Source organism: Antennarius striatus, chromosome 1 (assembly GCF_040054535.1).
Source record: "Antennarius striatus isolate MH-2024 chromosome 1, ASM4005453v1, whole genome shotgun sequence".
Lineage (NCBI taxonomy): Eukaryota > Metazoa > Chordata > Actinopteri > Lophiiformes > Antennariidae > Antennarius > Antennarius striatus.
Window position 1 is genome coordinate 29,307,529 of NC_090776.1, and position 13,925 is coordinate 29,321,453.

Genomic DNA, 13,925 nt, shown 5'->3' on the forward strand with positions numbered 1-13,925 from the left:
AACATCAGGAAGGTGTGGAAACATTGAAAAGATAAACAGAGGCAGGGAAAGGAAAGCTGGATTCACAAGCTAAATGAAGAGGAAACAACGATTTTTTTTGGTGATATGACACTAAAATGGCCTGTCTGAAAAGAGAATGCTCTGATGAGGCGTGGTGTTATTATCTCGTGGTTTTGCTAACCTCTCCGGAAGCCGGTTCCACAGCCTTCAGCAGGTCAGACACTGCTCCGGCTAGAGTTCGGGCAGCTCTCATCAGGTCATTACCTCCGCCGACATCATCCTCCATCAGTGCAGCCAGTAGCTTCACACCCTTTGACATTTCTGTCAGGTTGGAGGAGATGGTGGTGATGGCGCAGCCCACTGCCGTGTAGTCCGTGTCGGTCGGGTCGCCTGTGGATGCGAAGAGAGAAGACACCAGATAAATAGAAGTTAAAAAAACCTAAACTTTTCAAAATATGATATAAACATTTATATTCTCATATTAACAGTTATTTTTATCATTCCAAGCTTTGGGATGGACCAGCTGACTGACTGACCCGCTGTCAGGTTGACCACAGAGGCTGTTCCTGCAGTGATGGCGTCCACCTGAGAGTGGATCTCGTGTTTCGACTCGTCCATCTTGTTCTGGATCCAGACCTTTGATGCCTGGGTACAAAAAGGCAGAACACAAGAAACGCCATTACTTGGCATGAGCAAAAACACCACATCCAGAATCAGTTTGAAAGTCTATATGTGAACACATGTGAGTGGACTGTTCACTACCATGTCCTGTCCCAGTGGTGGCAGGTTATCCACCTCCCCAAGGTCGATCTGGGCCTTCTGCACAGCTTGCATACTGGTGTTGATGGTTCCCATCAGGGCCTGCTGTGCTGAACTCTGTAAAAGGAAGACGGATTTGTAAAGAAACCTTCTCCTGGACCATGACTGTCCCCTCCATCATAAACAGAGCTGCTTTTCTGTCCCTACCAGTGGCGGCATGTGTCCACGGTGCATCTGGCCCATTGTGATCTGCTGTTGAGCAGATGGCATTGTGCCCATGCTGAGCGACTCTGTGCCGATGGAGCCGGAACGGATCACACCTGGCAGCGCCACTGAGCCGTGCTCCACCCGGCCAACGCGATTAAACTGCTGCTGAAGGATGGTGGACCTAGAGGTACAAAAAGGTAGTTAATACTATTTAAATCAGGAGGTAAACAGGTATGATGGTTGGGACTGCTCACATACAATACAATTCTGTATTGAATTAATTTGATAAGACAAAGGATTTGTGCAAAGTAAATCAGTGTTTAGGGATAGGGGTCTCAGTTGTACATGTTCATATATATATAGTGTCATAGTAATACCAGGATTACATATATACTGTATTCAGAATAGTTAAAATTCAAATGACAATTTGAATCAACTGTGTATTCAGTGATAACACCTGCATGTCACAGCAAACTAGTTAAGTGACATAATTGTGGGAGAAAAAAAATTAGGATTATTTAAAAATGGCCTTCATCATCAAAATGACTTAGTTACTTACATCACTTTTTGTGTAATACGAAGCAAAGACGACATGTCACCGATAGAACGATTCACTTGGTCGCTGAATGCACTGACAGTCAGTCAGTAGAGCACATACCTCTGCCAAAGCCAAATTGTCACTCCAATTAAACTAAATTATTAACCATTATTAACACGTCTCATACAAATGTGTGAAATTACATGCAAAAAAATTCAGTCTCACCAACGTTAGTAAAAATCTGTCACAAATGTGTAATCCTGCTAAAAGTTGGACAAACAAACAACAAGGACACGTCGGATGAGATGGCCTACATGGTGGAAGTAATCAACCAAGTCTTCTCTAACGTCTCTTCTCATCTCCCAGACTCTATTTCCACCAAAACGATTCCCCCTTGCTCCACTAAACCACTTTGTTCTGGGGGGTTTTTCTCTCAGATAAGAGCTGCCAGGGTTCGGCTTGCTGTGTCTGCAGTATTAAAGACTTTTGCCTGCCACCATGTGTGCAAACCCAGATGAAGCACAAAAGGGGGGAAAAAACCCCCCCAATTACTGTAAATGCTCTCAAAGTTGAAAAAACAAACCAAAAACAACATCAGTCGCTTGAAATAAAATTAAAAAAAGATTCACACCGCTCCCCGACAAACAGCCTGTTAAATCCATTGCACCCAAATCAGCTGTCATTCACCTGGAGGGGGCCCCGATGAAGTGGAGTGAATGCAGCTACACGAATAAAATCATTATTTTCACACACTTCTGCACGAGTATTATTAGTATGTGGGAACATAGTATTGAATATACTGGAAGTGAAATGAAAACTAGTCAGTCAAGGATTTATAACTGACCGCAAAAGTCCATCCATCTCAGATATCACCTGGAACCTTCAGAATATCTTTAAATGAAACTGAATGAACATCTGAAGAAGGGCCGTCATTTTTCCCAATCAAATTTTGTTATAATAAACTATTAATCCCATGAATTAAAGTGCTGTAGGGTCTGGGTTTGTCTATCCTGGGTCTCCTTTCGTGCTAAAGAAACTTCCCTGGTGGGCCATAAGACACCTAATCAACCGTGGAGCATCTAAACACGTGGAATATCTCTGGCTTGTTCAGTGAAGTAGAATTTCCTCCCACAGTGATGGTCTTTGGTGATAACACGCCAATAAGGACGTGTTCATGCGGTGAAACGAGGCCCTGGAAGATGGATGTGAAAGATGTGGTCGGAGGTGGTGGAGAAAAAGGAAATTGGAAGAAAAAAAAAAGCCTCTATCTAATATGTTTTTCTACAATAACATGTAATAATGTTGACAAAAATCACTATCACAGTTTAAACCAGACTTTCATAGGACTGAGGGGGGGGTCATATGGGAACTATTATTGGTATTAATTCTTTGAGCGTTTCTTTTATGAGCTTTGTTTCAATGTTGATGCTTTTGCAAACATTCCTCAATGTAGGTATTCGATGTCGTTTTTCACCAGAAGCGTGAACTGGCTCCCTGCTGCATGCTCAAAATAAATGGTGAGTTATCGGCTATAAATTCAGTCCAGAATGGGAGCCCGAACAATGAAGGGGTGTGTTGGTGTGTTCACACGACTTCCAAGCAGCTTTGGTCTTCTGAAATCAAATTTTTTTAGGGGTTTTGGCACAAAGGACCCAGCAGGGAAACACCACAGTGAGTAACAAAACAGTTAACACAGCTAGACTGGAAACGAACAGCAGCGAGATTGTGTAAGTGTGATTTACTGCGGCTCCAACCACAACTAAAAAGACATGGTGGGTTCAGCCTGGGCCAAGAGAGGCGTGAAACCTGGGTGAGGAAGGTTTCTTCTGCAGGAAAGAGACGGCGGCCAGGGGGCAACAACAGGGGGCACCAGGAGCCAAACCCAGACAGCCAAGTTATTGTACTGATGACAGACTACAGTACAATGACTATGACCTCCTGAAGTACAAAGTAGCATTACAACAAAAGATGTACACATGTCAGTAACAATACCTGCAGGAAAATGTGTTGCTGATACAACATTGATCGTTAACCTACTTTTTCGGCGATACGGACTCCTCCAGCATGGTGGACTCCTCGTCCCCCTCCAATCCAAACCGGTCCTTGCTTTGCTTCTACAGGAGACAGGAGAAAACATCACATATTAGCTCCAAGGCTATCTGAGGCTAACGCTAGTCATCTGGTTGAAACCAAATGAAAAAGGGAAAAACCTGGACCACATGTGAGTTTCACAGGAGTCGTGTCTCTGATCATCTAGTGGATCTCATTGACCCATTAGAGACAGAAAGTCTCACCTTTTTGAGGATGATGTCGATGTAACCAGCAATGAGCTGAGAGATCTGTTCTCCTTCAGTGGTTTGCACCGAGTAGTAGCTCTCCTGGTACTCCCCAAAGTCCTACACACACACACACACACACATCTCATAGTGGACTATACACTAAGTTACGTAGCCACTGCATTGTGCAATTTCCTCCGGGATCGATCGATCTATCTATCTATCTATCTATCTATCTATCTATCCATCTATCAGTTCTCCTGTATGTAGGCAGAGGATTAATAGGAGTCTACAGAGCCAACTAGCCTCAGATGAACACTGCTCATTGTGTTGGAGGATCAACTTATAGTCAGGACACACCAAGAAGGAGCTTGGAGCAGAGATTATGAAGGAAACAGGAGAAAATAATCACAGAGCTTTTTTTAAAAAATTTTTTTACTGTAAAATAAAGTGAAACATCGGAACATGCATTCAGCTTCATAAGAGAACAAAATACAGGATTCTTTAAAGACACCAACACTGAACTGAATTGATTCCAAATGATGACGGCTGAAGAATACCACGGACCGCACTGCTGAATTAAAAGAGTGTGCGTTTAATAAAGAGAGAAATAGCGGATCCGGTCCATCAATGTCGTGGGTGTGTCGTAGTTACTGCGAGGATTCACCAGATTTACGGCGAGCCTCTTCTTCTTATTTATTAATCAGGATATTATCCAAAAGATGAGTACGATCTGAAATGGTGAAAGGTCAAATCTGGCAGCACCACAACCCTGTTGACTCCACTGAAGCTTTCCTTACCAGGGTGAAGCTCTTAGGGGATGCCGCCCACCTCTTCACAGTGGTCAGTGGCCACTCCTGCACCACATCTTTGGTCCTCTCATCCACTCTCATCACAGACTCTTTGGTGATTCCCAGGAGCCGTGGCACCAGTTTATTCTTACTCTTCATCTTTTCCTGCAGAAATGAAAAAAATAAAATATGTTATACTTCCAATTTTTACAACACAGACAAATCTGTCAAATAAATACTGAATCAAACTGCACTATAGATTAAATGTCCTCTTACTGAAACACCTCAAGCCGGATGAAAACCACTGCTGACAACAAACTATCTTGCAATGTGCTGGGATGCTAAGGACTCTGACATCTCTGGCCTTTTACTGAAAATGTGATTGATTCTGTAGAACATTTGGTCCAATAAGTGTGACCACGGTAATTCAAACTCAGTTCCTGCATTCGCTTTCACAGCAGGCTGAGATGTGAGATAGGTGACTCTGAAAGCTTGAAAACAAAGTACCAAGTGTTACTGATCTCTGGATGTGATGGATTCTGGTAATTCTCTTGAATATATTACATTTGTTGGTAGCTCAAAAATTGACAAAGCAGATGTATTAAAATCTACAGAATCATTGGGCGCAATATTCCACTTTTCAGACGGCTTTGACAGTCTCACAAGTTGAGTCATGAGTCGGTGGGCGTAGGTATTCAACATATGTGAGTCATGCACCAGAACGCAGTACAGAAAACTCACTATAAAGAAACCAAGTTGTTTTTTCCAGTCATTTTGAGGCAATCTGTTTTTGTCAATTCTGTCATTGTTTAATATACAATCACAAGACTGGATTTTTACCTTGAGAAAGAAAGAAAAAAATGAGTATTTGCACTCCCAACTATTCTCAACTCACTTGCAATAGCTGCCAAGCCATCATCACCAACCTTAATACAACAGAGTTCTCTCACTGGTCTGCCTGATATCATGTGACCACACACACTACACATGCAAGACGTAGAATCTCTGCCCTTTGTTTTCATGTGTGTTGTACAGTTTAGAGGACAAATTCCTTTTTTTGGACCACATTTTATTCATAATGCAAACCCCCCCCCCAAAAAAACCCAAACCATAAATAAGCTATAAAAAGAGAAAACATCCTCCTGAAGGAAACAAACTATGTTAAAAACAACAGTCTGCTAATTTTCTACAACTTTTTTATGCTGTGAGTGGCTGAAGAAAAGATTAAGGACATTAAGGTTTTAGTCATAAGCTTACCTGCTTGAAAACCTAATAAGTGGGGTAAAACCAATGTATTCATCCAAGGGGTTACTGTTCATCCACAGTAATTAAAGGAATTAATCCTAATTAAGACTTTTCATATTAAACATGACAACAAACTTTATCAAAAATACTCCCCAAGCTTAAAGAGCTGAGCAGATGGATGAATGGGGAGGGTTTGTAATATGAGGGCACACAGGGGACTTCTGTTAAAAGTCCTGGAGGGTCGGTAAAACCCGAGGCCTCTGAGGGAGTTATGGTTTCAACACTGCAGGCAGTTCTATTTTTTCCCATGTTTATTGTTATGATGGTCCTCTGTTAGAATTACACCTCCAGGGTGACGGAAATGAAAAAAGGTGAGCAGATGAGATGTCAGACCGACCAAAGAGGAAAGCAGATCCAAGGCCAGGGGTTCGGATACGCTGGAAGATTTGTAGGTTGTTGTTTTTTTTCCCCCAAACACCTTATCTTTGCCTTCATGCTCTGGTGTTGGAGCTACTGATGAAAATCAGTCGGCCAGCTGCAGTACCAGCACGTCATGACCAGAAATGATCCCATTTTTGGTCATTTGTGGGAAACAAGAAACAAGAACTGACAATGAATTGAGAAAAAAAGAGCCTTTCACTGACGCAGATTCAACTTTTTTCCCATTTGCTTTAAAACGCATGTCCTCCAGATATAAATGATGGAGTAGGCAACATCTACTATAATCATCTATTTGGAAAAAAAAAAAAAATCAAAGTAGAAAGAAAGAAGCTTCAAAAGCTCACTACATGGGGAAAACAATCATGTTTCCATACTATGAAAAAAATGCTGCTGCTACTGACGATGGACGTTTAAAAATGAACTTGGAACATTTATGTACAGCTCTGACAACTAACTGCCCCAAACATTTCTTGTACTCTTGCATCAGCTGTGATGAAAGTCTTAGAGATTGCCCAATTACCTTGACAGAAAAATCTCCGGTCCCAGCGACAAATTAAATCTACGAAGCACTGAGCTATTTAAAATGTTCTTGTGGTCACTGCAAACACTTGATAAATAGTATATTTTCTTATACAAAAAGGAATTGATTCATTTTTCTTCCAGCTGAAAGCGTTCCTGGTTTGTTTGTGTGATGCTTCCCAGTTTTTCTTATTCGCGACACTTCCTCCTTGCTTTCTCCGAGATAATCTGTGCTGCACAGAAACAACTGGTTTATTTCCAGGAGCAACTCCCTGTGGATGAAGGGATGCTTGTGTGTGTGTGTGTGTGTGTGTGTGTGTGTGTGTGTGTGTGTGTGTGTGTGTGTGTGTGTGTGTGTGTGTTAAAAGTGAGTTAATGAAACAGTTGTACGAGATACATGAGGTAAAATACTGTGTGAAAATATTACATTTCATCAGTTTTTTAAATGGTAGTTTCAACATTTTAAATTTTAGATTTGGTAATAATAAAAAAAATCTGAAGGTCATTGAAGAAGTTTAACGTATTTGAAAAAAAAAAAAAAATTCCAGTAACAATGCACTGTAGACGATCTTTAAATGGGAATATCAGAATTACTGAACAAATCACATACCTTCACCAGGAAGAAGGAAACGCCATACGTCGGCAGAGATCTTGCAAGTTTGACATATTTCACTTTCGCCTCAATCTCTGTCATTTCTCCACAGTTTTTGTGATCCTGTAAAGTGGATGTAAAATGAATTTAGGCTGGGGTGCAAACGACAAAACTGAAAGGAATTCAGTCAATATGTGGATATGTTTAAAAAGTGTGCTCACCTGGAATATTCTCTTCTCAGCTCCTCGCTGCTTTATGTACTCTTTGGGTAGAAATTCCTTCAGGCTGGGGGAAAAGAAAGAAAAGAAATACAGAATAAGATGAAATTCATTCGGAAAGGATAGCATCAACGTGTCTGACACCAAACTACATTTTATTGTCTGAAGAAAGCTGAAAAAAATAATACAGAATTACTCTACTAAAACATTAATTCTCCAATAATTGAAGAAGTATCTGGAGAAAACAAAAGTATTTGGGTTTCTTTTAAATATTTAATTTGTGAATTGTGAATTAGTTGCTTACTCTAAGAACCCCTGTTTGTGTTTATGCTCTATATGAGGTCCAAACTGGATCTGGGCTTGAATGCCTCCGAACTCACAAGCCTTGTCAAAAGATACGGGATGAGAGCCATTCAATATATCATCTCTGGCCTGAAAAACAAAGAGGAGACCTTTCACTAAGCAAGGTGTGATTTGAACGCCGATTACTGGACATAAATCTGGTGCATCGTGTCTGAGGGATTTGTCAGACCTGCACATAAAGCAGATTGAGCTGGACTGGATCTCGAGAGTCCACGTTCTGGTCCGAGTAGAAGAACTTGCGTCTGAGCAGGAGGGTCTCGTTCTCATCCACCCCCTGCTCTCTGAACGTTCTGCCATGGTCCAGCCAGTTCACTGACAGCAGACAGCCATAAGGGTCAAGTCAAGAAGAACTTAAAAATGATAACCACAAGCAACAACACCATCAAATCTAACGCAGTCCCCTCGGACTCACAGTCATCATCTGTGTGTAGTTTGGCTTTCAGCTTCTCCATCTTCCTCTCATCCCTCAGCAGCGTCCTGTCTTTCTTCAGCGTACCAGTCCCTTCGTCTTTCTTCTCCTCCAACGTCTCTTGGATCAGGGAATATTCTTCATAGTTTGTGATGCCTGAAATCAAAAAGACAACTTAATGAACCCTAATCTCACCCCCCAGAGTCAGGCTGGTAAAGGGAATGTTTTAAGACTCTGATTTTAATTTCAAATTTTATGCTTTTTTTTTTTTTGGGGTTCGTTTTCAAAGTTTTTACCTCGAGGAATCACGTATCAATCCTCATTTCTGAACAGGAGTGGAGTGAATGTGTTCAGAATTTTTTTTAACACCACACATAGTTTCTGTTTAAAATGTGAAACCTGTAAGGCATGCACAGGGGAATTCTTTTTATTTTTATTTTTTTAAATGGAGAAAAATTAAAGTCATTCACCGATTCTACTGCATATAGTCACAAGCAGCTCGCCCACAGTTTTGGAGTCGTCCACCATGACCGTTTTAACTGCCCCATCCAACATTTTGATTTTCTGGGGTCTCTGCTTCTTCTTGTATTCAAGAATATCCTGTTCAGAGACAAAAGACAAACAGAAGGGAAGAAAAAAAGAAGTCAAAAGAGTAAAAAGGAATGCCGTAACTTGGAGAGATTTAAATTATTATGAAATGCATCCAGGTTGAGCGGAGAGAGAGGAGAATATTGGCCAGAAAACCTTATTTAACGGCTGCCTATCACAGCTTACTGCAGCATTGCAGTCGTAACAATGAGAAGAGCTTTGGTTCAGAATAATTTGTCACAGTCATGCCTTCTATCTGGGCTGTCTTTGGAGGGTATGAAGAGGAGAACCCATGTGGAACTAGAAACCCACAGATGCATTGAGAGGCAGGTCTGACATGAAAAACCCGATCGGGTCGACCCGTAATGACCTGACAGCTGGCTGCAGCACTGGAAGCCACCAATAAAAGCTTTACGTTTAATTCTAATTTTTCTTTTCCGAGTCACTGTTTTTGTGTACCTGTGGTAGATTTAAGCGCGTACAATATTCAACCACATCATCATTCAGTTTTTAGACCAGCTGGATTTTATTCTTTCCTCTGCATTTTCTACTTTTGGAAGCACTTTTAACCAATAAAAATCATCAGGTTGCGGTGCAGCTCAGTAAGCTGTTGAGTATCCAAACATCTGGAATGAAACAAGGAACCTGAAAAACACTAAAAAAACAATTATACCACAGCTATGAATGGATTATTTACCCCATTGCGGAGCATGTAGTAGTCCAGCGTCCTTCCCGACTCCAGCCAGATGCCTTTCCTCGGGTCTTCATCAGACAGAAACAGTCCGTAGTCTGAGGCTGGAGAGGTGAGGAGAAGCATGACCTCAGTGTCGGGGTTAAGGTATGACCCGATCGTGTTTTGGGCTATCAGAAATCCAACTCTATTCCAGGTACAAAAACTGCACATTTGATGATATATTAGTGATGTACTGTGGATGGAGAATAGCCACCAATACTTTTTATGCACATTTATGATCATGAAAGCATAACAAGAATGAGAACATGAATGCTGTCAGGTCAAGCAGCGCAGCTGCTGACTCCTACGGATCGTCTTTATCAGTAAGGAGTGAAAGATGCTCAGTGAGCCCCTGTGCTTTGGAAACCAAAAAAAAAATAATTATGGACTACAATTTCTGAAACAAATACAAAGCATCCTGTGTCGATCCCAATGTTTTTTTAACTGTTGAAAATTCCTGCGTAATCGCTTTCAGCCACTCTGATGAGTGGAAATTAATAAAAGAAACCCAGTTTCAGTGGTTGTCATTCCACCTGCGTGCATCTCCATTTCTTATGAAGAAGGGGGCTGTGGGGTATCCTCTGAATGACTCTTACCCTGTCCACTCTGAGCCTCAGGGACCCTCTCTCTAATTATCCGACAGGCATCATAGACTGCAGTGGAAGGCTCAAATTGCATCGTCTTCACAACATTGCACTGGCGGACGCAGATTTTCAGCGACAACACCACCATCTTGACAAGAAGTGTGGATGGGGGCTGCAGCTACACCTGCACAACACAAAAGGCAGAGGAAGGGAGGGGGGGGGGGGGGACAGGAGAGATTGAGTTTATTAGACTGTAAACGTCCAGGGGTTCAGTCGATTCCAGATGCAGGAGAAGAAACACCAGTTGTGTCATCACTCATGGGGCACAAACAGTCGCTCTGGAATCACTTTTCACTTACGAAAGTGCTAACTGTGATTTCTAAATGTGAACACGAGAAACGTCACAATAATCCAACGTGCCATGGCAGGTGTGCGTTTAGCAGAGTAACACCTTTTTAAAAATGTCTTTCCACAGATAGAACGTCAGCATGACTCTCTTTTGTAAGCAGGCATCATTTTATCACTCCTGCACCGTCAGAGACGATAGAATTATTGAATGCAAAAAAAAAAAAAAGTGTTAATTTGCGCACGCCAAGCCATTGTTCTGCTTCATGAAGCAAAGCCTACAACAGATTCATCACTTTTTTTGAAAACAGCCCATCTGGTCCCCGTTGGAGACAAAGAACAAGATGCAGAAATGTTATTTAAAAAGGTAAAATAAAGCAACAAGTGTTCCCACAACACCTGGAACTGAGAATGTAAAAAAAAAGTTGTTTTTTTCACATTAATTGTGCAAAACAAGACAGGTCTGAAATCTGTTCCCTTCTTATCACAAACTTCTCTGCTTTCCTCAACAGAGCTGAGCACTGCTCCACAACTTTACTGGTTCACTGCTTTTACCGGAGATGGAACAACGGAACAACTTGAGCCCTGAGCTGGTGTGTGTGTGTGTGTGTGTGGGGGGGGGGGACTGGAACAATTTAAAAAGATTTAAAGACACTAAGACAGAGCTGAGAAAGACTAAATATTGGGTTCTACATTTTAAAATAATAATAAAATAGGAAATGCATGTCTAAATGTGAATAAAAAAACCTGACAGTGGTGACGTTAACAGCAGGAAGGAAGAAGAGAGAACTGGGGCCTCCCTAACAGAGCACCTCCTGTCTGGGACCAGTGAGAACTCTGTGCGTGGGGGTCGAGGGTGAGAGGTCGGTCCGGGCCCCGACTGAAGTACACAGCATACAGTCGGCCCCTCAATGTGCGCCACTGGCCTTTAACCCTGACTCAGACATTCAGAATCTGGTTCCACACTGAGATTTGTTCACATGCAGGCATGAACGTATCGGTCTGCCTCACACCCGTCTGCACAGGCTGTGAGTTATGACACAACACCAAAGAGCCGATCAGAATGTACCATCAAGCACAGATCAACAGCTTTAATCCAGCAGACCGCTGATGCACTGCTAACAATTAGGGATAATCCAAGTCAATGAATGAGAGTAACTAAAGTGACCTTGTGGAAATATATCGACAGGACAAAAGGTGATTTTTTTTTCTCGTCCTGCATGACTTGTATTGTGAAAATCTTTTTCACCTTTTCCTGTGCTGATCAGATCACAAACTGGAGTCCTTTGAGGGAAATATTTCCATCATCCCTATAAATAAACGACAAAACTACCGAAGCTGCGTGATATTCCTCTGCAGCTGCAGCATGGCTTCATGACCTGAAGAACGGTCGGTGATAAGGCAACCAAGAAAACGCATGATGAATAAATAATATTGTGAAACGCCGGACACAACGGAACGGCATCAACCACAGAGGAATCCCTTTACGTCTGCGTAACACAAGTCACGTGTATTTCAACATTATTCCACATCATGGCTCCACATCTTCAAAGTGACCCGCTTTGCCACGACGCAGCATTCCTCTGAGGCACCTGCAGCTTCACTATAATTGCATTTGTAATGTGAAACCAGCGGGTCGTCAGCACTCATGTTTAATGAATATTTGACTTGTTTTCCCCGCAACCTCATCATTCAATTGTATCCATGTCAGCCCCTAGTAAATATTAATTGATTCCTTGCATGCTGAATCAACAATTATCCGGAGGTAATGAAGGTCATCATTTAAAACTAGACAAAAGACACAACAATCTGATCATCAGCCTTACGTTTCTTTTTCTTTACTTCTTTGTTTTAAAAAAAGAAAATCCACTTATTTATTGTAGGATTATGGTGGTGATGGTGCTGATCCCAGATGACATCAGCAAACCATTCAGCAACCATTCACCGTTATATTCATGCATACGGGGGGGGGGGGGGGGGTTGAATCACCAGATGATCTTGTATTACATGACTATGGAGGGAAACTATGCAAAAAAAAAAACAAAAAACGTGCAAAAGATCAGGATTCAGACCCGGATGTTTCGTCGGTAGAGAATCCTTCATGGCAACAGGTTATTTCACACATTACAGTTTATTCATCCTCCCATACTGAGTCTTCATACACATAGATGCATGTGAATAACAGCTGATTTGTTGCAGAAACAAACAGCTTCATCTTGTGTATCATCAAACTTTTCGCTTAATTAAATATAAATATTGGAGGACATAAATTATGAGCTTGGTTGTGACCACGGCACGACAATAAATATGTGTTTAAAAAAAAAAAGAAAGAAGATAAATCCCTCCTTCATCCTACAACAAGACAAAGCAGAGTCTCCATCAAAGATGGATTACCACCTAAGCAGCCTATTATACATTTTCCCTTCCTTGGATGAGAGAGGATTTGCTGAGACAAAATGTGATTGTGAAGCCCTCCAAAACACTCAAGTATAACCAATTCATTAGGCTGCTCCCAAATCCAGTGTGGGAATAAGGCTCCAGTGTGCAAACATTACAGCAGTTAAACACGAAGCTAACGCAACTCAACGCTCTGGTTTCTCTAGTAGAATAAAGTATGAAAGCTTTGTGTAAAAACTGCACGCACTGAAAGAAAATCGCAAGAGCATATGTGCCTCAATTATGATGTAAATACTAACACACCACATTCTGTGCACACAATACTCTGACTCGGTTTATCCATTTAAAGTGCAAACATTTGCCAATTATGACTAAACAGTACAGCTGAACAATACCGCAATAAACATTAGTTAATCTGGAAAAAAATATAACATAAACAATGTCCAAAAAAAAAAAAAAGAATTACATTATGATTAATCATTCAAATAGCCATCCATATATTTCACTCAACATGGTAATTGTGAACGTGTCCAAGAGGAAATAAAAAAATAATAATTCAGGATTACTTCAGGGAGCCTGTTCATCCAGATGTCCACATTCTTGACTGAATGAGTTTCACTGTGAACCAAATGACCTAAAACTGAGTTTCAAAGTTACAAAATTGGACCAAATTAAACCTTATTCACTTGGTTAATGTGAAACAGAAAAATATAGTATACTGCCAAAAGTATTTGCTCATTGAATTCAAGCATTCCAATCCTGTCCACGGCTGCAGGTGTTTAAAGGCGAGCACCGAGGCCAACAGACGACTACAGCCGTTCGTGAAAGAATGGGTCGCTCTCAGGAGATGTGTGAATCCTAGCATGCTAAAGTGATGAGATGCCACCTGTGCATTAAGCCCAACCATGACATTTCCTCAC

At 41.4% G+C, this 13,925-nt stretch overlaps 1 protein-coding gene across 1 annotated transcript in view; it reads right to left on the reverse strand.

Annotated features, from left to right (window-relative positions):
- The window catches only part of tln2a (talin 2a), a 67,907-nt gene that overhangs the window by 25,181 nt on the left and 28,801 nt on the right, over positions 1 to 13,925 (reverse strand). Inside the window, exons 3-17 of the mRNA XM_068335008.1 lie at positions 10,276 to 10,447; positions 9,644 to 9,741; positions 8,829 to 8,958; positions 8,362 to 8,514; positions 8,119 to 8,261; positions 7,891 to 8,018; positions 7,590 to 7,653; positions 7,387 to 7,491; positions 4,581 to 4,736; positions 3,799 to 3,900; positions 3,542 to 3,618; positions 967 to 1,147; positions 763 to 876; positions 537 to 645; positions 182 to 390 (exon numbers count right to left, since the gene is read on the reverse strand). Of these exons, the coding sequence (XP_068191109.1) occupies positions 182 to 390; positions 537 to 645; positions 763 to 876; positions 967 to 1,147; positions 3,542 to 3,618; positions 3,799 to 3,900; positions 4,581 to 4,736; positions 7,387 to 7,491; positions 7,590 to 7,653; positions 7,891 to 8,018; positions 8,119 to 8,261; positions 8,362 to 8,514; positions 8,829 to 8,958; positions 9,644 to 9,741; positions 10,276 to 10,411 (1,905 nt within the window). The 5' untranslated portion in view covers positions 10,412 to 10,447. The remainder of the gene's footprint in view (positions 1 to 181; positions 391 to 536; positions 646 to 762; positions 877 to 966; positions 1,148 to 3,541; positions 3,619 to 3,798; positions 3,901 to 4,580; positions 4,737 to 7,386; positions 7,492 to 7,589; positions 7,654 to 7,890; positions 8,019 to 8,118; positions 8,262 to 8,361; positions 8,515 to 8,828; positions 8,959 to 9,643; positions 9,742 to 10,275; positions 10,448 to 13,925) is intronic.